Below are 24,122 nucleotides of genomic sequence, written 5' to 3'. Positions count from 1 at the left end.
AAAAGAGAGGGAAAAAACCTAGTTCTGAACTTGGAGAACAGTAGATGCCCTAGCTAAGGTGTCTCTTTTTTACTCCAAACCCACGTGGCTAGATCAGCTGCATTGCAGAGAAGATTTAAGAATCATAACCCCAACTCCCAGTGGCTTAATTTCTTCATACCTTTGCTACAATCTTCTCATGGTACACTCACATCACATGTGCACCAGAGTCTTTTGTTTTTGCTTTGCCTGTAATTTGGTCTATGCACAACATTAATTACACTACATGTACTTTCTTAATTCTTACGCAGCAAACACATTGAATAAGAAAAAGCGTAGGACCAACATTATACTACAACTAATTATATGAATATTTAACTAGCTATAGCCAGCTCATATTTCAATATGATATATATATATATATATATGATGAAATCTTGATTTAAACTTGAAGGCCTGCTCGTGCTTTGACGTCTATGCGATTTGCTTTGGCGTGTATATATAATTACCAACTCTTAATTAAGAATATTAGTCATAGAATGTTTTTCAATATCCCAGCAGTATGCATACCAATGCAACAGCTCATGAAACACTTTTTTTTCCTTTTCCTTTTCTGTTTTTGGTTGATATAGCGCCTCAAGACCCTGGGATCTTTACTCAGTTAATTGTTATTAACTAAATAGAAGAAGAAGAGATTAGAGAAGAAATATTTTTTTGTTGCTGAAGACTCTAGTCACTCTACTGAATAGTATATAGAGGTTCATGCATGTTTCAGAACCTATTTTTTCTCCTCCTTAATTTTGATATATAAATGAATCGAATTCTTGCATGATCTAGATGTGTATTTTTTTCCTTGTGGTTTCAACATACATATATTCTCGATAGCAGGTATTATATATGAATTCTAAATGTTGGGGGGAAACACAGCGAGTAGGCATGTTAATCATCATGACACCTCACATCTTCCCCCCTCCTGTTGCTAGGGAAGCCCAAAAGGTAGTGTTAATGTTATGTTCTACAGTGAAATTCCGACACCATTAATGTCAGTGCACTGTATTAGGGCCTGTTTAGGGCATGCTCTCTTGTAGTAGTCCAGTACTGTAAGTTTACTATAGCATGCATGCAAGCAGCAGCAGGTCTTGGATTCCCTCCCTCCCCACCCACCCTTTTTCCAATATCTTCCTATAAAAGTCTGGAGCCAAATTCAAGCTATAAAAGTGGGAGGTGACGGAGTATATATGCTTAGGATAAATTAAAAGCGAAAGAAGCATGCATGATTTCGGAGAGAGAGGTCCATTCATGATTTCTACTGGTGCAGTAAGATATAGCTGGTGAGAAATGTAGCTTCTTTTATATTACATAATGTGAGCTGTATTAATATTCCTCATGGTAATATCGGCCAATTCAGTTGCTACAATCTACAGAAGTTACGGTAAGGGCTAAATATATAGAGATGAGAAACTCAGGATGATATATGCATGGTTCAATTTCCCATCAGAGCTAATCGTAAGGCCTTAATCAGAAAATGCTGATCACCAATTAATTAACGACATGATAAAACAATGGCAGCCACGTTTGTAAAGGTTCATTTAGCTCCTAAGACAGAATCATCAGCTTTCTATTATGTGATAAAACCTGCCAATTATGTCAAACACTTGGAAATAAAATTGAAAATAAAATAATGTGCGGGTAATATTTATATGCTGTTTGTTTTTTTTTTGTTTTAAAAATATTTTTGAAAGAAATTAATTGTTTTTTTTATTTTAAATTATTATTTTTAAATATTTTTGGAACGTACTAATAGAAATTTTTAAAAAAATAAAAAAATATTATTATTTTAATATATTTTTAAACAAAAAATATTTTAAAAAACAACAAAATATAAAAAGAGATATTCCAAAATTATTTTATTAAAACAATTTATTTTAACATCTTTTTTTATATCCCTATCTCACACGTTAGATCACAATCCGAATCCAATTTTTTCTTCTCTAGATGACAAAATTTAAGAAATCCAAGAGGCAATAAGACCCATATTAGGGTAAATACTTTAAGAACGTGAATCGAGGGAATTATTTCATTGTTCATTTTCATGACTTTTATAGGCTACTGTTGTAAATTTAACTTTCATGGCATCATTTACCTTTTCGCAGCTAAAAAACTTGCGTCCATAGATAGGGGTTTGTATTTTGCTTTTGATTAGAATACAGAAGGCTGCTGCCCTGTCAGGTGGAATTACTTCGGAAACATCAAGCTCCGAAGCATGCGGTTTGTCCGGGTGAAGGCTGGAGTGGAATATATTGTGCCCAAGTGCACCAGCTTTCAGGCATCATTAACATCTTCCCAATCATATTGCACCAGCTTTCAGGCATCATTAACATCTTCCCAATCATATTGCATATTTAACACAAAAACAGAACATTGGAATTTGGATCAGGTCACCGTCGCCAAGGCAGGAAACATATCTGCCATAAGTTTGTCACAAACTGGTTTCTGAAAATGCCATGGGAATGGTTTTCACTTTTCAGTCACAGGATCAACTCAAACTGCTACCAGCAGCTATTTATAACCGCAGTCGTACACAGGGTTTCCAGCCACAGGATCAATATGGCTTCCCAGTGACATGCATCAGTTTTACAATTAACACATCTTCTGAAACTATTCTGCACATTGCACATGATAAGCTGGCATCTACAAAGTTCAGTAGTTAGAGCTACTTTAACAAGGTGAGAGAAACAAAAACAATCCCAGTTATTCCCTTTCCAGCCTTTGTCTGTCTCTCCCAAAATTTATGATTTCTACCTAGAAAAGTTAATCGATGTCCGACTCACACAAGAAGGAAAGTCAAGCTGATCCGTGCTCAAAAGGGACACGAACGTGGAGTCGCCCATGCAAGCTAACAACAGCAGATGTCTGAAGTGGATCAATTCTCGTAGGTAAGCTCACAACCTGACCAAAAAAGACAATTTCAAATGTTTTTCACATACAAGTTCAATATTTTAAAGCAATAGGCCATCACCACAGAACATTCAATCCAACCACACAAATACCACAAACAATTTCACCTTCTAAAGAGATGCTTTACATAATGAATGATCCAACTGCTGGCAGAGTCGGTGACTAATTTTTCTCACACCCCATGTCATAGTTATAAATAAATGATTCCCATGCTCTCATTGATGCCAGCCCTCCCCTGGGCAAGTCATCGTGAATCCATATTGGAACAGAAGTACCATTTACTCTTCAGTCAAAGATTATAAAGCAGAAGCACCTCTCTTCTTTTAAAGTTATTATTCTTTTGGGAAAAAAACAATACCTTCTTAAATGGTGTTATACCCCAAGGATTGTCCAGCTGCTCTGGTTGACCCGTTATAACAAGACGTCCAACAGGATCTGATTGAACCCGAACCTGATCCACCAAATAAAAAGCCATTTCATGCATATTCTAGGCCGAGTGATATAGTCGATAATAATGTTACTAATGAATAATTCAAGTTCTAAAAATGAAAGAACAAACATCTTTGGTTCCTGCAACTATTGTCCTGGTGCAAAAGAAAGAACCACCTTGCTTGGTGTACAACCAAATAAAGAGATCAGAAAACTAGCTCACTAACTTGTTATTGCCAAGCATGGCACGATGCATTCTATCTATAAATTCCACCTAAATATCATCAAGGAGGTAAGAATGAGAGCAGGAGAGACAAACTATGAGAAGGGGCAAAATCAAGAGAAGGTGCTTACTTCTTCACGGAGAAGTCCTGGGACTAGAGCATATATCTCATAGCAATCTTTCTGTGTATAGGAGCAATAAATTAGTCAGTAAGCTATAGTGGAACGAACTTGACAAATAGGTCAGGCATTCAATCGAAAAGGCTCAGAAGTACAGAAATTACGAGAAAGGAAAACAGCAGATGCTTACACTTTCCCGCACATTGATCTTCACCCAATCAGCAGGGGGGCCAATATCAGCAATTTCAGCATCCACTCTAGTAAGGGGAAAAACATTTAGCCTCAAAAAGAAAACACCTTATATCATGTGTGCAGTTAGGTGTAAAACAGGGTACTTCTTGGACTGATCACATTTTATGGATGATTTTTTTTTTCTTTTTCCAGTGGTAATTTGAAACCAGGAACCTAAGAGAACAGCTACAAATAAGTCATGGTTCAATTGTTGAAAGATAAAATCTACAGTTGCTACTGTGCTGAAAGATGACGTCATAAGAAACAGCAGGATCATCTAATGACCATTTAATAAATAGTATGAATACAGTGGTGAACAAAAATGAGAAAATAAGTTGAAAAGGAATGATGAACAATCTTAACTCCTTATCTGGTTCAGCATTCATAGGTCTCTCGGCAAGTTCCAAGTTAGTCGTCTTCTGTCTGTGCAAACCTATCTCAGAAAACCGGGATAAAAATAAAAATGTATATCTGTGTCAAAAACATGCCAACTAGGAAGATCTTCAATCTAGGGGTTGTACCGATACTTTTGAGAGGCTTTTCACGCCTTGCAAAATTTAAGCTCTTGACCTGCTCAAGAGAAATGAAAAGCATCATTTCACCGCAATGATATGCACAAATATAAATATAAAAGGAAGTGTATGTTATTGTCACAACAAACCTTAGCAATCGGCTCGCTAACCTCACCATGTCCAAGGTGACGCTGAGCATGCCAACCCTGCATAGCACGAGCAGCAGCATCCCTTCTTGCCCTGCCAGATCCAGGCACTTGGTACCCACTTGCCTGAGAGAGAGAGATGAATAAAAGTACAAATTAGGAAACCAGGGACAAAAGGAATGAGAACCAGAAACCATAGAACTTAATTCTACTAAACTAGTTTGTTCCAAACAACTTCAGCTCACAAAATCATCAGTATATAAGTTCCAATAAAAACATTGTTTTCCCCGAGCTTAAGAAAATACATAATTTATACTTGCACTAGCCATAGGCTTCTGGTTTTCTCCTCATCTTGTGGTTTCCTCATAGTTGAGTATTAACAGTTTATAAGTAAAACTAAGTTAAATCCAGTATGGTTTATCAGCAATTTGTATGGCTGACAAGAGACAAACACTAACAATAACAATTGATCACTTTGCATAAGCATCCATATAGTGATGCACACAGATTTCACGTTCAGCAATATGCCAGGATTTATCATCCCGTTTCATCCAGTGTAACAGACTCTATAATCTTTTGTGCCAGAAATGCAATTGATCAATTAAATTATGTGCATGTACGTACACAACCAAAAAGATGCATGGATTTTAGTGAACTGTGAAAACTTTAATAGCTTTTAATCATAGAGTGCACTTTTCTCATCAAATAAAACTTTGTGACCATATGTAGCACAAGTTGTAATTTTGAAAAAGAAATCTATACATGCTATAATAATATGAAATGATTGCCTACTCCCTATATTTGTAACAAATGAAGTCTACTTTAGTAAGCTCAATTCAAAATAACCAAAGAAAAAAAAAAGAATTTTTGATGCATTGATTTCTAAGCACAACCACAAGTTCAACCACTTGAGTTTAAGTTCAGTTCAATATTGTAAAGGAACGAGCACAAGCCAAGCTTTTATTCAATAGCACTGAGCAGTTCTGTACAGGCTCTAGTGATTCTCTCTTTTTTAGCAGGTAAAAGATTTTGGAAATGCTACAGTCAAACAAAAAAAAAAGCAACAAAAGAAGTTTACCTCCTTTTCAACACTAGTAGCCTGATGCAAGGGTGAACTAGGAAGTTGAAGCTCACCGGTTTCCTTCTTATGCTTTTCATATTCCAGAAGTGCCTGCAGTAAATGAAGGATCAGGAATAGAATTACAAGAAAGTCAAACAGAGAACAACAATCCATTGGTCCACCATTTAGTTTTTAAATCATCCACATAAGGACAGCTAAACTCACTTCAATCCCAAAAAAGATAAGCCTGAACACTTTTCAACACTGACAACTTCCATATTAGAGGAAAACAAAACAAAGTTTTAATTTAGGGTTTTATTTAACCCATCGAGTTCCAACACTTGTTACTGAGTACAAAATGGATATATACATAGAGCATTTTCACCACAAAAAATAATAATAAATAAACACCCAACAAAGAAAGAAAGAAAAGGAAAGAAAAAAAGAGAAAAAAAACAATTACCTTCTCATAGAAAATGCGGAATGTCCAAGACACCGTTGTGCAGGTCCTGTGAGAGACACAGAAAAGTTGGACGAATTAAATGATAATTTTTTTTCCAGATTTTAACCATCCATATAAATTATTGCCACCCATTCATAGCCCGCAACCAAGATGCAAAGACCAGAAAGAAGGTTATGGCAACTGTCTGCAGCGTGAAAAGAAAATACTGAAAAGAATTGTAACTGAAAATGCTTAACGATCCCATGCCAAATCCATGAAGATTTTACAAATTACTTAAAAAAGACTTGGCTTTATAATCCTATGATAAACCATGCAAATTGTACAAGATTGCTTATAAGAATTATCCTTTCTCACTTGGGAGGGTGGAAAGACTCTCCCACTTGCCGCCACAACTTGTTCGCAGTAACCTACATATATGAGAGATCAAAAGCAGCTGTCATAAGTTAATGGCAATAAACACCTGAAAATCCATGAAATATAGTGTTGAAGTACAAAACAATTGAAATACAGCATATAAGTGCATTGAAGCTGCATCTTCATACTCAAATTTTTTAATCAGATGTTTCTATTCACAATAAGATCGGAAGAAAATAATACAGGCACATAAACACAAAAGGTATCATGTAAGTGGCAGGACTGTGTAACTACAAGTACTCCATTAAATTTCTGGAATTATACAGATGTTAAGATCCTGAAACATATCATGTATCCACATGTTTTTACTCCAGAAGCTGGATGGAGATCAAGCATTTTCTTCATTATTACCCAGGTCAAACAAAAAATCAAGCCCTTATGCTTTATTATTAAGAAGAAATTCTGTAACAGCAAGTTCATAAAATGCTGACATTTTCTCTGCTAATGATACTGATTTTCTTTGGATGTGCCATACTTCTCCAACCATTCTCATTGATGTCCCTTATCTTTTGGTTAATCTCATCCATTATGACTGATTCTCAATTTTGTTCAATGTAATCGTTGCTTCAATTTTTTGCCTTTCATTATCCTACATTTAACCAATGTGATTAGAATGCCAAATTCCTCTCAAAATTAAGCTAGCATTACCAAATCCCATTAGCATTAGAATTTGGTAATGCTAGCTTAATTTGGAGAGGAATTTGGCAATACTTAGTTGCAGTTTGTAAAAGCAGGTGTGCTTTTCAGTTTTGAGGAGGAATAGAAATAAATTTAATAACTTTTAAACTCCCAATCAAAAGGACAAACCTAAATTGTTCCAGACATGATAAGAAAAAAGAGGCTGTCAGCACATGCAGGCGTTTTGAAGCACAATGCCCATTATGCTCGACAACAGGAGCACAGTAACCTGATATGTTTCAAGCAACTACTAATGCTACTCTTAATCCCTTTGCTTATTTATAATTTGATCTAGCCACAAATGTGGGATATTTAAATTCCCAGTAGTAGATAGTCAACACTACTGATTCAGTGTAACAGTTTCTGCTGCAAGGTTTTCATATTTCTTGCACCAATTCCAGAAACTATGTTTAACATACAACTACAAAATCCATTCATGTGCAGAAATGTTTTGCCGCTAAAGCCTAAAACCCACGGAAAATGAAAAATGGTACTGAACAGCGAAAGAAAATACACATACCACTTCATAGCCACCCAGTTTGATCACAGACCTCCATAACCTAATTCCCAGAGGAAACACGACAATATTAACTCAAACCTACAAGCCAGATACTTATCATTAGAAAAAACTCAAACTATTTTCACATAAAACTTACTTCAGGCAGTTCAATGGCTCCCCATAAAACTTGGGGGGCTTGAAATCCATGGTATTCTGCTTATAAAAAGTTTCCAGCTCCTTCATGAATGCAGCTCGCTCTTCTGGGGTACCTGCAACATCAGCCTCCCCCATCTACATTTCAAACAACATATAATCATTCCATCACAAACACTACATCCACTTCCAAGATTCCAAGCATTTGGATGCCAGTTTCAATTACCTTAATATCCGTCCACACGTTCTTGGACTTCGCCGCACTATCATGCTTTGCTTTAGGAGTCGCATGCCTCCTCGGAGTCGATGGAGTAGCAGTTTGTGGCTGATTTTGAACACAGCCACCATCATCTCCATCAGTTTTCTCTTCCCCCGCTTGCTGATTAATATTTTCATCCGTATCATTTTTCTCATCAGGCAAAGCTTGGGTATCACTCATAGGAACATCAGTTGCCAAAGTCACAGTGTGGTCATCGTCAGCAACCGGTGTCTGCCCATTCTCATTCGACTTTTGTTCCACTGAAGCATCAGCAGTTTCATCCTGCTCTTTAACAGAGGCCTCACTCGGCTTCTTAGCTTCCGAGTCTACTAGCAAATCTTGTACCGTAGCCATTTCACTATCTTCCATTTCGCTCATTAATATTAATTTTTTTTTGGGTCCAGCTCACCCTGTAAGCAAATATAACGAATTGTTACTAATATTATTTTTCTATTACCTCGTATTAAACTAAATTAAGCTAAATTAAATTAATATTTTTTTGGAAAACGAATAAAATATGGGGATAATTCACGTTAGCCTCTGGTAAAAAAATTTGTGAAGAAAAATAATAATAATTAAAAAAAGAATTATCACTCCCAAAAATCCAATTCTAGTTTTTTTAAAAAAGGATTTTCAATGTTTAAACCTAACTATTATACAATTCAAGATTCAAAATAAAGGGCAAATAAATAAAAAGTGGTAAAAGCTTGCCTTTCGGAGATTGGAAAGGCGGAGGTTGAGAGAGAAAACGGCAGCGTATTACGGTTTGAATTTGAGCAGAAGCGGGCAATGCAGGTGAAGAGGAAGGCAGAGAAGGGTGAAATCGATTCTTATCCGACGAGCGTAGAAGATATGGTGTGGTCAGTGCCAGACCCAAAGCAAGGACGGTTCGATTTGCGAATTCTTTCGAATTTATCAGCGAAGACGGGGTTAATAATTGTTGAGAGAGCAGAGACGAGGAGGAAAGTAGGGGAGCAAATCCATGGCTGTGGGGTGTGAGTGAGGATTTTTCTTTTCTTTCCCTCTCTGCTTTGATATAAATAAATCTCCTTTGACTCTCGAGGAAATCAAACACCTGGCTGGACGCATTTTTATTGCGGGGCTGATGCTGATCTGCCTTACCCGCTTACCGTGCCCTCAATAAAGACCATATTGCCCTTGTGTTTCTCCGACTGTGCCCTTCCTTCCTTTCCTACATTAGCTAAACAAAATTCCTTTTTTAATAAAAATTATAAATAAGGAAATTCATCTTTTTAACAAAACTTGAGAATATTATTGATGAGGTGCTCAAATCACGAGGGCTCCAAATTGGAGAGAAGGCGGTTGATAACCTTGTGTTGAGATGTCCTTGAACAAATTTATTTAATGGATTGGAGACCTTTGGGTGATCAAGTTTCTTGTGAAATGTTGTTACAGCAAGCACGTGTGTTCTTAAAATTTAAATAATAAATTGAAAAATTAAAATCTCTTATCCAGGACATTTATATAACCATGAGCAATGTCAATTTACATGAATAAAAAGGTCATGTAGAGAAAACACTTTAATATTTATCATTATACTTAATAGTTCGCTAACAAATTAAAAATAATGATATCTAGAAAAAACTTTGCTAGGTATAAAAGTAATCTAGCATAATTCTGAGAGGTATAACTCAACTTCTTAAATTTTAGATTTATGTTTTGAAGATCACCAATTTAAATCTTATAAATTTTAGAATTATTGAAAGCTTACATGGTCATTAATCTTAGAGCTCGTGGAATTGATCGAGATACATGCAAACTAACTTAAACTTATATAATAATAACCTAAACATATGGATGGAGATGTAGCTTAAAATTATGCTGGAATGATTAATTAAGGTATATTTTATTTTATTTAGTTTTATTTAGATTGCTTCTTAAAATATATTGTAAATTGTTCGTACACTAATTATTTCTTAAAACCATGTTTTTAGATTTATCAAGTATCTAGAGTAGAAGACTTACCCTTAAAAACCGATATAAAAATGCCCATAATCATGCAATTAAAAAAAAAAAAGAGTTTCAGTTTTCTTGGAGAGGAGGAGCAATTATTGCCCAAGACAAGGTTGGTCATGACCAATCCAGTTTTTGATATTAGAGAATCAAAATATTAGCCCCATCTCTGTCTTTGTTGGGTCAAGGGCCCATTTCTCAAATGTACCCAGCCTAAGTCCAATCCAGATGCAAACCAAACGGAATCCTCATTCACCAACTGGCCCGTGTACTACGGCGTGGAGTCTTAACTCTTAACAGAATAAAAGAGGCCGGCCCTTATAATATAAACACGAACACGAACACGAACACGGGATAAAAAAAGAAGAAGAGAAGAACGGAAAGGAAAGATCGATCCCCCAAATCCAGTGGCAGTAAGCAATTAGGGTTTTCGAGAGATTTTTCTCTCTTCATTTTCAAAGACGTTTGAGGTAATTTTTCTTTTCCTCTAGTAATCTGTTCTCATCTCTTTGCTCTTCTTCTTCTTCTTCCTCTTCTTCTTCTTCTTCTTCTTCAATGACTGATACAATCTAATTTTGAATCGGGTGGTTTATTAACGTAGTTGGGTGGCTGGCTGGCTGCACCGCCGTAAGCTTTTTTTGGCCACAATTGAAATTTATTTGCAATTTCTGTTCATTGACGTGCTAGGGTTTATTTCCGAGTGTTCCATTTGATTTTATTCTTAATTGACTGGCTAGACCCCAAGGGGAAGAAAGAACTCGGCGTATTATATTAGAAGCAGGGGGACCGGTTATGCTTATTGATGTTTCATTGATTGAGCATTAAAATAAGTAACGAGCGAGTAATTATGGAGGACGTGAAACATAAATCTAGAAAAGATGATTCGGAACGGAAGGAGGAGAAAGAAGATTCAAAGAGGAGTCATAGAGACAGGGATAGGGACAGGGACAGGGACAGGGACAGGGACAGGGATGGAGAGAGGCATCGAGACAGAGAGAAGAGAGAACGTGAAAGCATCAGGCGTTCTGAGAGAGACAAGAGTAGTGATTCAGATGAAAAGGAAAGGGAGAAAGAGAAGCATAGAGACAGGGATAAGGATAGAGCAGCAAGGAGTAGGGATGGTGATAAAGAGAGAGCTAAGGACAGGAACAGAGATAGAGACAAGGACAGAGAGGAGAAGAGGGATAGGGACAAAGAGAGAGAAGAGAAGAGGGAGAGGGAGAGGGAGAGGGCAAAGGAGAAAGAGAAAGAGAAAGATAGGGAAAGAGAAAGGGAAAGGGAGAAGAGGGAACGTGAAAGGGAGAGAGAGAGAGAAAGGGAGAGGAAGGAGCGTGACAGAGAAGAAAGGGAGAGGGGGAAGAGGGAGAGAGAAAGGGAGAGGAGGACTAGGGAAAGGGAAAAGTGTAGGGAATTGAGCAGTGACAGTGATGATGATTCCAAGGATCGTGATAAGAAGCGGCGAAGAAGAGATGATGATGACTACAAGGAGAGAGTGCGCGAACAGAGCATTAGCAGGTCAAACAGGCACAGGGATAACAGTGAAGAGATCCTGAGGAAAAAGAGTGACGAGGAGGACTCTGATAAGAATGTGATTAAAACCCGGGAAGAGGAGTTAGAACAGGAGCAGAAGAAATTGGACGAGGAGATGGAGAAGAGGAGGAGGAGAGTCCAGGAATGGCAAGAGCTAAGGAGGAAGAAGGAAGAAACTGAGAGAGAAAAGCATGGGGAAGAAGCTAATGTTAATGAACCCAAGACTGGTAAAACCTGGACTCTTGAAGGAGAATCTGACGATGAAGAAGCACCTCCCACTGGAAAATCTGAGACGGATATGGACCTGGAGGAAAATGCAAAACCTGATGAAGAAGTTGAAGATGCAATGGTAGTGGACACTGGGAATGACATCTCTGCTCCACAAAATGAGGATGATGCCGTTAATGGGGATGAGGAAATTGATCCACTTGATGCTTTTATGAATTCTATGGTGTTACCTGAGGTTGAGAAGCTAAACAGTACTCTGGTTACTCATACTGCTGATGACAGTAAAGCAGACTTGAAGAATAAGGATAAGAAGGAAGAGCGAATCAATGGAGAACAGAGGAAGAAAGGCTCTCATAAATCTCTAGGGAGAATTGTTCCAGGGGAAGATTCTGATTCAGACTATGGGGATCTTGAAAATGGTGAAGATCCTCTAGAAGAGGAGGATGATGACGAGTTCATGAAGAGGGTGAAGAAAACAAAAGCTGAGAAACTGTCCATTGTTGACCACTCAAAGATTGATTACAATCCTTTCCGGAAGAATTTCTATATTGAAGTGAAGGAGATCTCGAGGATGACTCCTGAGGAGGTTGCTGCGTGTAGAAAAGAACTGGAGTTAAAATTACATGGAAAGGATGTGCCAAAACCAATTAAAACCTGGCACCAGACAGGACTCACTAGTAAAATTCTAGAGACGATAAAGAAACTTAATTATGAGAAGCCAATGACAATTCAAGCTCAGGCCCTGCCTATAATCATGAGTGGCCGGGACTGCATAGGCATTGCAAAAACTGGTTCAGGCAAAACCCTTGCTTTTGTGCTGCCAATGCTGAGGCATATCAAGGACCAGCCTCCTGTGGAAGCTGGAGAAGGACCGATTGGGCTTGTAATGGCACCCACAAGGGAGCTTGTGCAGCAGATCCACAGCGATATAAAGAAGTTCGCTAAGGCCCTGAGTATCAGATGCGTGCCTGTTTATGGAGGTTCTGGTGTTGCCCAACAAATTAGTGAATTAAAACGGGGGACAGAGATAGTTGTCTGTACTCCAGGCAGAATGATTGACATACTGTGCACCAGTGGAGGAAAAATCACTAATCTTCGCAGAGTTACATATCTGGTCATGGACGAAGCTGATCGGATGTTTGACATGGGGTTTGAACCTCAAATCACTAGAATTGTCCAGAATATTCGGCCAGATCGTCAAACTGTACTCTTTTCTGCCACTTTCCCTCGACAGGTTGAAACTTTGGCTCGTAAAGTACTGAATAAACCTGTGGAAATACAGGTTGGTGGGAGGAGTGTGGTGAATAAGGACATCACTCAGCTGGTTGAGTTAAGAACAGAAGATCAAAGGTGGCTTAGGCTTTTAGAACTACTTGGGGAATGGTACCAGAAGGGAAAAATTTTGATATTTGTCCAATCACAGGACAAATGTGATTCATTGTTTAGGAACTTACTGAAGTTTGGTTACCCTTGCCTCTCACTTCATGGGGCTAAGGATCAGACAGATCGTGAATCCACCATTTCGGATTTTAAGACCAATGTCTGCAATTTGATGATTGCAACAAGTGTTGCAGCCAGAGGTTTAGACGTGAAGGATCTAGAATTGGTGATCAATTATGATGTTCCAAACCACTATGAGGATTATGTTCACCGTGTTGGTCGGACTGGCCGAGCTGGTCGCAAAGGCTGTGCCATCACATTTATCTCCGAGGATGACGCAAGATATGCACCAGATCTTGTAAAAGCATTGGAACTCTCTGAGCAAGTTGTTCCACAAGATTTGAAAGCTCTTGCTGATGGTTTTATGGCAAAAGTGAATCAGGGTCTTGAGCAAGCCCATGGAACAGGTTATGGTGGAAGTGGTTTTAAATTCAATGAAGAGGAGGATGAAAAGAGAATGGCGGCAAAGAAAGCACAGGCAAAAGAATATGGCTATGAGGATGAGAAGTCTGATTCAGAAGATGAAGATGAAGTTGTTCGGAAGTCAGTCGGTGATGTCTCGCAGCAGACTGCCCTTGCTCAGCAGATAGCTGCTCTTGCTGCTGTCTCAAAAGTCCCCATGTCTGCACCACCAATTTCTCACTCTGTTGCTCAATTGCTTTCTAATGGTGGATTACCTGTTCCTCCCAATCCAGGTCCAGCCGTTGCTTCTGTTACCGGGCTGCCTTTTGTTCCAAATAATGAAGGGGCAGCCAGGGCAGCAGCACTTGCAGCTGCCATGAATTTGCAACACAACCTGGCAAGGATCCAAGCTGATGCAATGCCTGAACATTATGAAGCAGAGCTGGAAATCAATGATTTTCCCCAAAATGCTCGGTGGAAGGTTACCCACAAGGAAACATTGGGCCCAATTTCAGATTGGACTGGGGCTGCCATTACTACCAGGGGGCAGTTTTTTCCACCAGGCAAGGTGCCGGGACCAGGAGAACGCAAGCTCTACTTGTTCATTGAGGGTCCTACTGAACAGTCTGTCAAGAGAGCTAAAGCTGACCTAAAACGTGTTTTGGAAGACATCACGAACCAGACATACCAACTTCCTGGTGGAACTCAACCAGGAAAATACTCGGTTGTATGAGTGTAAGTTCAACTAAAACTTTCCTTATTTCATTTTGGAACTTGACTACACAATGATGTTTGATTGTTTTTGTTTCTTTTTTGCACATATCTTTATAATTTATCCTTTTTTTGTTACTTTTAGTTTCCTTTTCTTCTTGCTCGTGGAGTTGGGCAATGCTTGAATGGTGTTTATTTTAGTTGGAAAATTGTACAGTTAATGTTTTTTCCCCTTGAAAATATGGATGATTTTGGTGCGTGGAAGTCAGGGAAGGATTAGATACTTGGTTCACGGGGTTTCCCAAGAACATAACAATACCTTTGTAGAGGATGATGAGCCAAAAGCAATCAGTCGTTTCCTTTTTTGTTTAATTTCTGTCTCTCCTCTCCTGCTATTATTGTATCATGTAGCTTCTCAAGATATCCATAAGCTGTTAAATTTGATGTCCATTTCGATGTCTCCTTTTCCCTTTTAATTCGTGTTCTTTCTTTCTTTTTGTTTTTTTCCTCTTTTGTTTCATTTCCCCATGGCTCGAGGGACGCTTTAAGCCTATGCTGGCATGTCCAATGTATCCTCTGCCCACATTTCCTTTGTCTATGATGGCTGTTGAAGAGATGGCGATCTGGTGCGAAGCTTCTGCTTTCTAGTTCCTATAGGTTAACAAAGTGGATTGTTTGAAGCTCCTGTGCTGGCATATTTTGCTTTCTTTTTTCCTTGTTGCATCGCCTTTGGGATCTGAAGTCTTTTTTGGGTTTTGCAGGTCTGAGTAGAAGAACTCCAAAAGTCACATCTCGGAGAGGCTTGCTACTCCAAATGAAGAAAGCATAAACCAGAATAGAAGGATGGCAACAAGTTTATTGTTGGTGTCCTGGAATTCTTCTTTGACCCTTGGTTCTGCCTGGATTGGGTTATCGGCAACTCTGATTGTGCAACTAGAAATGGATGTGAAGCAGCTTAATTGTTTAGCTTGATTAGTAACGATTATTAATAGAAAACAGTTCCAAATTTTGATCCATTTACACAACAATTTCTATCATGAGAAAGAATCTGTTCTGCTAATTCACATTTTAAACGCCTGCCTTGTATGATGGAAAATCTGATAGGATAAAGGGATGGAGGTCTTGTTGACCTGGAACTGGAAGGAATTTTTTGATGTTTTGGTTTCAAGCAGGGTGCTACTGGTTGAAAGCAGCAGGGGCTAAACAAATTGTTTTTTATATTGAACTTGAATTGACCGAGTCCCATTACAAGTTTTTTGAATGTAGAAGCTTTAGAAAAATCTCCAAGTCCGGTAGAAAGTCTTTATATGTAGATTAAATAATAATTTAGGTTGTTTACGGTGCCGGAATAGTTTCGTTGGAGGACAAGGCTATAAAATAAATACTTGTAGGATGATTTTGAAAAAGAATTTTTGTCACTTTAACCGAACGAATAAAAGGTGTGTGTTGTTTTTTTTAACCCCTGAAATAATAACTAAATGCTACTGAATAATATTTGATCTGTCTTCTCTTCCTTCTCGAATCCTATATAATTTATAAGATAGTGTTTGGATACCTACAGAATGGATAAAGACAATGAAGTGGTTGAAGATGCCGAAATAAATATATAAAAATAAATTTGTTTTTGGAATAGTTTTTTAGTTAATTTTTATAATCTTAAATGGGATAATTTTGGTGTGAACTTTTGTATTTTAAAACAGGAGGAGGTACAAAATTGATATATTTTTAGAGACAATATTTATTATTTTTTATTTTTAAAACATCCTTGTAAATAAATTTAATTTTAACATTGTTAATTAAGATATTTTAAAATAAAAATAATTATTAACATAGTCTTAAAAATTCAACTCAAGGGTTGATCCGAGGCAAAGATTAAGTCACTGGTCAAGGTCTGAGTCACTAGTTGAGTTAACTCGGATGGACTTGAGTTAACATAAAAATAAAAATGATTATTATTATAGTTTTAAAACCCGACTCGAGGATCGATTGAAGCAAGATTCGAGTCACAAGTTGGAAAGATCAAGCCATGTTGCCCCGATTCAAGGTATGAACAAAAGTGATTATTATCATATTTTAAAACCTGTCTCAAGAGTCGACCCTAAACAAAATTCAAGTCATGGATCGGGAGGGTCAGCCTAGCTAACCTAAGATATTTTTTAAAAAGTAATCAAAACAATTTTATTTTGATCAAAATAAATTTTCAAAAAAAAATCAACAAATTTTTTATTCGTGTTTTATATTAAGTTGACTCGAGTTTTTAACTAAATAGATCAAGTCAATTATTTTTTTATTTTTTTTTAATTTGGACCAGTCCAGGTCAAAGTTGGGCTAGTTTCAAGTTAATCCATTAGACCGGTTTTAGTTTTATAACTAAAATTATTATAATATTATTAATATTAACATTAAATATAAACTAAAGTAAAATAAAAATAATAATATCTAATTATTTTTTAAAAATATAAACATTTGATCATAATATATATTAAAAATAAAATAGATTTTTTTTTATATTTTATTATATATTGTACACCATAACTAACTAAATAAGATATAAAGATAATTAGATTATTATCACCGCACTCAATTTTATCTCTATTTTTTTTTTATTGTATTTTCTTCTCCTTTTTTTTTATCCGTCTGTTTTTTAGTATAGAGACATTAACCAAATAGTATCTAAATTTTAATCCTCGAATATTTTGGGATTTCACACCTGGCAAATCTTTGTTGTTTTACCCTACCTCTTAATGTTCTTCGGGAGTTTCCAACAATCCTTAAACTCCTGACGAATCTTACAAGAATGTTCCTGCAAACCATACATCATATTGTAATCTGGCCGTGTTGAAGCAAGCATGACCGATTCGATTGGTGGAAAGTTTCGTAGTGTCGAGATAGAAATCTCTAGATACAATCATTTGAAGTGATAAATTTACAATACTACGTTCAGGCCCTTTTCCACTCCAAATGATAATTAAGGGACAAAAAGGTTGAAGGCATTGAAAAAATGCAGCTGGTAAAGATTTGGTCTGTGTTCAACCTATATGCAATTGAAGCTAAAAATAAACCTGAGAAATTATCAAATATAAGTGAAGCTATAAAAAGAATCTGTTTGTGAGTGGTGGGCATTTACTTGGTACTAGGATTGTGAATGTTTGGCTCCATAAATCAATGGTGGCTAATATGGTAAGCTGCTTTCTGACTTCCTTATTCACCAATGGCGAAGAGAAAGCAGACAACCTCCACCATTTTTTATATGCTACGTGTTGCTTTCCTAGTTTTATTTCCCTTCTCTCTCTTCCAAAAAAGGAAAACAAAGGAGGGACCGCGAGAGGTAAACGTTTCTTTGAATTTTTGTTGACTTCTATCCTTCAAAATTTCTTTTTCTTGGCAGGTTCTCATCCATTTTCATGAATAGGACTGACTCCTTGCACGCACACGGGCACATATATATATATATATATCTCTATATCTATACTATTATGTGCTGCACATAGAGTTTGCATGACAAGGTAAATAAATCCTCCCTGGAGACAAAAGCTAACATTGAATTTCTTCTCTATGTTTTATCGTACATCATTGGCAGCTTTGGATAGTTTTTTGGAGCATTCTTCGACAACTGTTTCCATGGATCTTTGTTTCTACTTTCACTTGCTTTAGAATAATGGTATTTTGGGATCTGAAATAAATGCCTTGTCTGAATTTGGCAGTGCTGCTTCTTGCCTCCATGTTACCTGAATAACTTCCGAAGTCAACGACAGCCTTTGTACAGTTAATTTCGCCCTTCCTACGATGTTCAAATGTCCCTTATTTTGTTTGGTTTTCTTCTTCTTGGTGATGTTTTAGTTGGAAATTAAAAGAATCTCATTCAAGTCATTGGTCTTTTATGCAGGAGCTTGGTGAAAATCATCTCTATATTCGATACAGAAACTTTTACATGGGGCTTTTGGATCTCTTGATTGCTTCATCGATTCCTGTCTTGAAAGTGCTTTTGATAACAGCAATTGGATCATATCTAGCTCTTGATCATGTTGATGTGTTGGGAGAAGATGCTAGAAAGCATGTAAATAATGTAAGCTGCTGTTGACGCTTGTATTTAATTTGTCTACCAAGACAGCTCCCGAGAATTCAAACCCAGCAGTGAACTGTTGAATCACTTACTACATTTTTTTGTTTGTTTGTGTGAACAGATTGTATTTTATGTTTTCAATCCAGCCCTTGTGTCCTCCAACCTTGCTGAAACTATTACATATGACAGCATGAAGAAGATGTGAGTCATATTTATGTGATTAATTTGTGTTATATCCTATATATGCTGTTCAATGTTCGATTGTAGCTGCTGATTTTAATAATATTTGATTGAATATACAGGTGGTTCATGCCATTCAATATTCTCATCACATTTGTCATTGGTTCCTTGCTTGGCTGGTTTGTTGTCCAATTCACCAGACCTCCCTCACACCTGCATGGCCTCATCGTGGGTTGCTGTGCCGCAGGTAAACACTCGCTTCATGTTATCTGGCCTTTCCAGGTGCAGGTCTTTCAAAGTCTCGATGTTTTAATGCCATATCCTAAGCCACAAGACACTTCTGTCATAGCTAAGTTGCCAGAGGCATAGAATTCCATTGCCCCTTGATTCCCCGTGATAGCAGTTCGTGTTGCTCGGATTTGAAAGGCAGCGGCCAGAGAGTCATTACCTTTACCTGGACCTTCACATGCCTGGTTTAAAAATCTTTCCACCTAGAGTCGCAACCAAGCGATAAACAGGAAATCCTAATGATTGAATTTTGTTTTTTCTCCTACAATAGTAGATGAATCGCCTTTGTTCAGAACCATCCTGTATAACTTGGATATCAATCAACGTGGTTCTAGTTTGATGAATTCACCACTTGTTTTTGTTCTTTCCAGCGCACGTTTACCCTCTTGTGACAATCCCTTTCACAATATTTATTTCTTCTGATTTGACTTCCATGTTGATGTGGGCAGGGAATTTGGGGAATATGTTTCTTATCATGATCCCAGCAATTTGTAAAGAAAAAGGAAGCCCCTTTGGATCTCCTGATATCTGCGAGACATTTGGATTGGGTTATGTTTCACTTTCAATGGCGGTAGGTACTTGATAGTTATCCTATCCGCTCGCGTTGCAAACTATTTATACCTGTATAATATTAATCCCCCAAAGCATAACATACTGGTACAGGAAACATAATTTATCATGTCGTCTGACTTTGAAGATTTAATTGTGGTATTAATCTTATTCATTGCTCATGGCATCTCTACAGATTGGAGCTGTTTATCTATGGTCCTATGTGTTTAATATTGTGCGGGCATCTTCATTTCCGAGCGTTAAGCAATTCGATAAGATCCATGTTGATGAATCTTCAATAGAAACACCCAAATCTGAGCTGGGGAGTTGCAAGGAACCACTACTAGCTTCTGAGAACCAGGCGGATCGATACGCACTGCGCAGCTCAGCATCTGATGAGGTTGTTTCCTGTACTGTATCATTTCCTTCAACCTTTTCACCTTTTACTTACAGCCACCATCTTTCAAGGAAATTATAGATTAATCCCTGGAATCCTGTGGCAGATGGTGGTTCGCAGCGGATTGAAGCAAAAGATCGTGGTGGTCTTCAGAAATATCAATTGGAAGTCTCTGTTTGCTCCTTCTACAATTGGAGCGGTATGAGCTTATTGCTTTGCATTTTCGTGCACATTTATCTGTGAATACACTTCTGGTTGAATCTGTATGGCGATTTGTAGAGCCATCACCTGTGTTCTTCGACTTGATTTTTGCCATGAAAACTAATTCTATTATCTTGGCTTTTTTTTTTTTCCTATCATTTGGAGGGGTTTGGTTTTTCTTTCCTTAGAGACAACCTGGTCAATAATGGGGTTACAACTTAGTCATCGTACATTTTCTTAGTTCTGGAAAGAATATTGATCCATAGACTTGTAGCTATACGAAATTACAGGGAGGTGCTTCAATGTATTATCTGATTTGACTAGGCAACACTTGGTTATACGTTGACCTAATTCTCACCATGCTCATTCACTGGGCAGATTGTTGGGTTTGTAATTGGAGTCACCCCACTGACCCGGAAACTAATGGTTGGCAATGACGCTCCTCTTCGCGTGATTCAAGACTCTGCTTCCTTGTTGGGGTATTTTACACATTGCACTCAGCTCTAGCTGAGCTTAACTTGATTTAGCAACCTCTGTGTTTTAACTTGCAACTAGTTGCTCATTCATTATCTATCCTCCTTTCTTCTTTTCACTGAGCTTCTTAGTTTCCCCCCCTTGCCTGTAGAGATGGAGCCATCCCAACCCTCAACCTGATAATGGGGGCTAACCTTTTGAAAGGTAGCAGATTTTTGTAGAATTGGCTGTTTTGGTTGATTTCTAGAAGCTGCTTGCTCAAATTGACTGGTGTGTTTCTTTCAGGCTTACGAGGGTCAGGAATTCAGAAATCTGTAATTTTTGGCATCATAGTTGCCCGTTATATTGCCCTGCCCCTAATTGGCATTTTCATCGTTAGAGGAGCACTCCGGTTCGGTTTTATTCCTCAAGATCCTCTGTATCAGTTTATTCTTTTGCTTCAATTTGCAGTTCCACCTGCAATGAACATGGGTAATATATTGATACAATTTCTGCATATCTTGCTGCTGCACCATTTCACACATTTCTTTCACACGGTTATTGCCTTGCCCCTCGTGGGTAGTATATGCACGAGTTTCTTGTAGCTTGAGCATGAGAGGCATGCTTCTTTCAAGCATACTCTAGCAGACCACAGAGCCGAGCCAGTTACTGAAAACTGGAATCTTTTCTTTGTTACTGCAAATTTGGCAGGTACCATCACCCAGCTGTTTGGAGCGGGAGAGACTGAATGTTCTGTTATCATACTCTGGGCTTATGCCTTGGCTTCAATTTCACTCACTCTTTGGTCAACCTTCTTTATGTGGCTGGTGGCTTGATTGCCCTAACATAAGGCGTCATATCTTGTAGGAAAGATAACTATACTTTGTAGGTTACATAATGATACATAAATGCACAGGTTTACTTGTAAATGGAAATGCTACCTTACAAGCTGATGAAGAGAACATTGTTTTTGAAGATCTGTGCCATTTTTCAACACTCTGTACAAAATATTTTGCAGAAGTTTGCGGGTGCAATGCGGAAAAATATTTTGTACAAGTTAATAGCAAAACTTACTATGAGTTTGATAGAAATGGCAAGCAATAATGGCATTAAATTGATGAAGATTCAACATTAAGCAATCATCCTAAGACAAATATAACATGATTTGATCAGTAGTATGCTTGAGTGAAGCAAATAGATTTTCAGACAGAACTTCTTCTAGCTGGTCCTATGATCATCAAAACAAGGCTGCCCATCCTAATCACACCATTGTGTTTCTTAGAGACATTCCTTTCAGTAGTATGCTTCAGTAAGCAAATAGATTTTCAGACAGAACTTCTTTTAGCTGGTCCCTATGATCATCAAAACAAGGCTGCCCATCCTAATCACACCATTGTGTTTCTTAGAGACATTCCTTCTCCAATTCATCAAAGTAAGGATGTTCCATGGCTTTCTTTGCTGAGATACGCTTTGAAGGGTCATACTGCAACATTTGCTGCAAATACAAGCATTTGAACAAAGTAAATTACAGCGTTGATCTGTGCAAACTATCAGAAACCATTCATTGTTGATGAACATGATGACTCACTGATAGTAGATCCAGCCCATCCTTGTCCAAATTAGTTACAGCTGACGACAAACTCTGAGGTTTCCATTGGGGATACTCATGCCAGTTCATCAGGTTGCTTACTCCTGGCCACATTTCTTCATTTGGAGTACCTAATAACCTGCACAAGAGTTTCAAAACGTATGAAGAGAAACCCAATTGATAAAGCAAGACCAAAGCCTCCATCATTATGCAAGAATCGTCTTGCCAAACCTGAAAATATGCAGGAGCTGTTGTAGTTCAGAGTCTCCAGGGAAGAGTGGTTGCTTTGTGGCCAGTTCAGCTAGAGTTGAGGCAAAACACAATCACAACAATTGAGCAATTCTAGAGTTGGCAGATTGGTGGATAAAATTAAGGACAAGAGAAAAGAACAAGGAAATCCATACCAAATATACAGCCAACAGACCATACATCCACTGCAGTTGAGTAATGGGTAGCACCCAGAAGGACTTCAGGAGCTCTATACCACAAAGTCAATATCTGAAACAGAAATCCCACTCAATTAGCTCAACAAATTGATGTAAGAGCATGACAGAAGAATGGTGGTGGCAAGCATGCATTAATTTAATTTAATTTAATTACCTCATGGGTATACTTCTTAATAGGAAGTGTAAATGCTCGAGCTAGTCCAAGATCAGCTATTTTAAGCATCATTGTCTTGCGGTCCATCAACAGGTTATGAGGCTTAAGATCCCTGAGAGGATGAGAGATAAAGGGTTAACATATATGATGATTAAAATGGATATTGTAAATCAGAATTGTTAAGCAAAGAAAAAGAATAAAAGGAAACCTGTGTAAGACTCCATGGCCATGGCAGAAAGCCACACCCTTGCACAATTGATACATCAAGCTCTGCATAATAATAAGGATCATACAAATTTGTGATCAGATTAAAAAGAAAAGAAGAAAAACCTCTCAAGCTAATATGATAAAAAAAGGGGTAACGTTGAATTTATATACCTTGACATTTTTGACAGGAATGTTCTCTCCAGTTTGGCGGAAGCTTCGGATAAATTTCTTGAGATCGGTGTCCATGTACTCAAAAACCAGATACAGAACTGTCTTGCCTTGTTTATTCTGCCCTTGTTTCACGTCCATCAAACTATGAATTAATGACAACATTAACACATAATTAGATGATTAATTAACCTAATAATAGAAGAGAAGATCGGATCGGATCGGATCAAAATTACTTGTCTAATTTAGAGCAATTCACATCAAATTAATTGATAATTCTCTTTCAGAAATCCACAATTAGGAAATGCGGGAAAAAACCCTTAATTGAAACGACAAATTGGAGGAATTGAATGACACATCACAAAAATCCCAAATTCAGTTTATCTAAACCCTAAATTTACCGAATGATTAAAAAACTCTACAGACCCATGCAACATAGATCGTTAGTAAACAGAGATGAAGCCCTAGCGAGGAAGTAGATCTAAGAAAAGCAGAGAGAGAGAGAGTACCGGACGATGTGAGGGTCTCTGGAGAGCATACGCAAGATGGAGACTTCACGAAGAGTGGTGGGTGGGACTCCTTCATCGTCTTCATGGAGACGTGTCTTTTTTAGAGCAACGATCTTTCCAGTGGCTCTCTCCCTTGCTCTGTACACTTTACCGTACGTTCCCTCTCCTACTTTCTCTAGCTTCTCGAATGCATCCATCGCCGACACCACCGTGTTCGTTGCTGCTGCTGCTACTACTCCTCCTGCCTTTTCCATTTTCAAACTCTCGCTTTCTATCTCTGTTTGTGAGTTGAGAAAAAAAGTGTAACAGAAAAGAAACCAAAATACACGAGATTTGTGTCCTTTTATAACCTCTTTCTAACTGCCTCTCAGGATCGTTTCCCAACGGAAACTTATTTTGAATTTCAAAAACTGGGCGGCACAAACAAACGTCTCTACTATCTCCTCCTCCTTAGCCTTTTTTCCGACATGGATGGTCCAAGCCCGATATAGGCCCATTCACAAATTAAAAT

At 37.8% G+C, this 24,122-nt stretch overlaps 4 protein-coding genes across 7 annotated transcripts; 2 read left to right on the top strand and 2 right to left on the bottom strand.

Annotated features, from left to right (window-relative positions):
- Positions 1–2,515: 2,515 nt before the first annotated feature.
- LOC118042026 (AT-rich interactive domain-containing protein 6) lies at positions 2,516–9,196 on the bottom strand. 2 transcript variants are annotated; one of them, XM_035049556.2, is made up of 14 exons: positions 8,835–9,196; positions 8,091–8,533; positions 7,869–8,002; positions 7,733–7,772; positions 6,475–6,527; positions 6,121–6,166; positions 5,676–5,768; positions 4,601–4,723; positions 4,467–4,509; positions 4,303–4,372; positions 3,899–3,965; positions 3,721–3,771; positions 3,296–3,388; positions 2,516–2,928 (listed from the first exon to the last, which is right to left on the bottom strand). In XM_035049556.2, exons 2-14 carry the CDS (start codon positions 8,499–8,501, stop codon positions 2,824–2,826), a joined length of 1,329 nt encoding a protein of 442 aa, XP_034905447.1. In that variant the 5' UTR covers positions 8,502–8,533; positions 8,835–9,196; the 3' UTR covers positions 2,516–2,823. The 2 variants fall into 2 exon arrangements, with proteins under 2 accessions (XP_034905447.1, XP_034905446.1); XM_035049555.2 differs by having other exon boundaries at positions 4,461–4,509; positions 8,835–9,195.
- A 1,215-nt stretch (positions 9,197–10,411) lies between these two features.
- LOC118042024 (DEAD-box ATP-dependent RNA helicase 45) lies at positions 10,412–15,424 on the top strand. 3 transcript variants are annotated; one of them, XM_035049554.2, is made up of 4 exons: positions 10,424–10,567; positions 10,699–10,724; positions 10,835–14,432; positions 15,170–15,424. In XM_035049554.2, exon 3 carries the CDS (start codon positions 10,945–10,947, stop codon positions 14,428–14,430), a length of 3,486 nt encoding a protein of 1,161 aa, XP_034905445.1. In that variant the 5' UTR covers positions 10,424–10,567; positions 10,699–10,724; positions 10,835–10,944; the 3' UTR covers positions 14,431–14,432; positions 15,170–15,424. The 3 variants fall into 3 exon arrangements, with proteins under 3 accessions (XP_034905444.1, XP_034905443.1, XP_034905445.1); XM_035049553.2 differs by lacking the exon at positions 10,699–10,724 and having other exon boundaries at positions 10,412–10,567; XM_035049552.2 differs by lacking the exon at positions 10,699–10,724 and having other exon boundaries at positions 10,417–10,567; positions 10,785–14,432.
- Positions 15,425–18,303: 2,879 nt separating this feature from the next.
- On the top strand, positions 18,304–21,518 carry LOC118042020 (protein PIN-LIKES 1). Its single transcript, XM_035049549.1, has 10 exons — positions 18,304–18,474; positions 18,593–18,672; positions 18,774–18,898; positions 19,389–19,510; positions 19,685–19,888; positions 19,992–20,084; positions 20,465–20,565; positions 20,712–20,764; positions 20,846–21,031; positions 21,251–21,518. Exons 1-10 carry the CDS (start codon positions 18,340–18,342, stop codon positions 21,373–21,375), a joined length of 1,224 nt encoding a protein of 407 aa, XP_034905440.1. The 5' UTR covers positions 18,304–18,339; the 3' UTR covers positions 21,376–21,518.
- Positions 21,519–21,600: 82 nt separating this feature from the next.
- Positions 21,601–23,965, bottom strand: LOC118042022 (cell division control protein 2 homolog D). Its single transcript, XM_035049551.2, has 8 exons — positions 23,612–23,965; positions 23,106–23,247; positions 22,936–22,997; positions 22,728–22,839; positions 22,532–22,625; positions 22,359–22,428; positions 22,128–22,266; positions 21,601–22,034 (listed from the first exon to the last, which is right to left on the bottom strand). The coding sequence occupies exons 1-8, from the start codon at positions 23,863–23,865 to the stop codon at positions 21,942–21,944; spliced, it is 966 nt and encodes a 321-aa protein (XP_034905442.1). The 5' UTR covers positions 23,866–23,965; the 3' UTR covers positions 21,601–21,941.
- Between the last annotated feature and the right edge of the window lie 157 nt (positions 23,966–24,122).

Source organism: Populus alba, chromosome 2 (genome assembly GCF_005239225.2).
Source record: "Populus alba chromosome 2, ASM523922v2, whole genome shotgun sequence".
Taxonomy (NCBI): Eukaryota; Viridiplantae; Streptophyta; class Magnoliopsida; order Malpighiales; family Salicaceae; genus Populus; species Populus alba.
This window is presented reverse-complemented; position numbering and strand designations above follow the sequence as displayed.

What these genes read in the sequence shown, in the direction of transcription:
- LOC118042026 (XM_035049555.2), bottom strand. Translation starts at nt 8,501, where the DNA reads ATGAGCGAAATGGAAGATAGTGAAATGGCTACGGTACAAGATTTGCTA. An exon ending in ACGTGTGGACGGATATTAAG is followed by an intron (nt 8,003 to 8,090) that starts GTAATTGAAACT and finishes TTTGAAATGTAG; the next exon opens with ATGGGGGAGGCTGATGTTGC. An exon ending in AAAGCCTCTCAAAAGTATCG is followed by an intron (nt 4,373 to 4,460) that starts GTACAACCCCTA and finishes TTTCTGAGATAG; the next exon opens with GTTTGCACAGACAGAAGACG.
- LOC118042024 (XM_035049553.2), top strand. Translation starts at nt 10,945, where the DNA reads ATGGAGGACGTGAAACATAAATCTAGAAAAGATGATTCGGAACGGAAG.
- LOC118042020 (XM_035049549.1), top strand. Translation starts at nt 18,340, where the DNA reads ATGGGGCTTTTGGATCTCTTGATTGCTTCATCGATTCCTGTCTTGAAA. An exon ending in GACTCTGCTTCCTTGTTGGG is followed by an intron (nt 20,566 to 20,711) that starts GTATTTTACACA and finishes CCTTGCCTGTAG; the next exon opens with AGATGGAGCCATCCCAACCC. An exon ending in GGGGGCTAACCTTTTGAAAG is followed by an intron (nt 20,765 to 20,845) that starts GTAGCAGATTTT and finishes TGTTTCTTTCAG; the next exon opens with GCTTACGAGGGTCAGGAATT.
- LOC118042022 (XM_035049551.2), bottom strand. Translation starts at nt 23,865, where the DNA reads ATGGAAAAGGCAGGAGGAGTAGTAGCAGCAGCAGCAACGAACACGGTG. An exon ending in TTCCTGTCAAAAATGTCAAG is followed by an intron (nt 22,998 to 23,105) that starts GTATATAAATTC and finishes ATTATTATGCAG; the next exon opens with AGCTTGATGTATCAATTGTG. An exon ending in TTAAGAAGTATACCCATGAG is followed by an intron (nt 22,626 to 22,727) that starts GTAATTAAATTA and finishes TTTCTGTTTCAG; the next exon opens with ATATTGACTTTGTGGTATAG.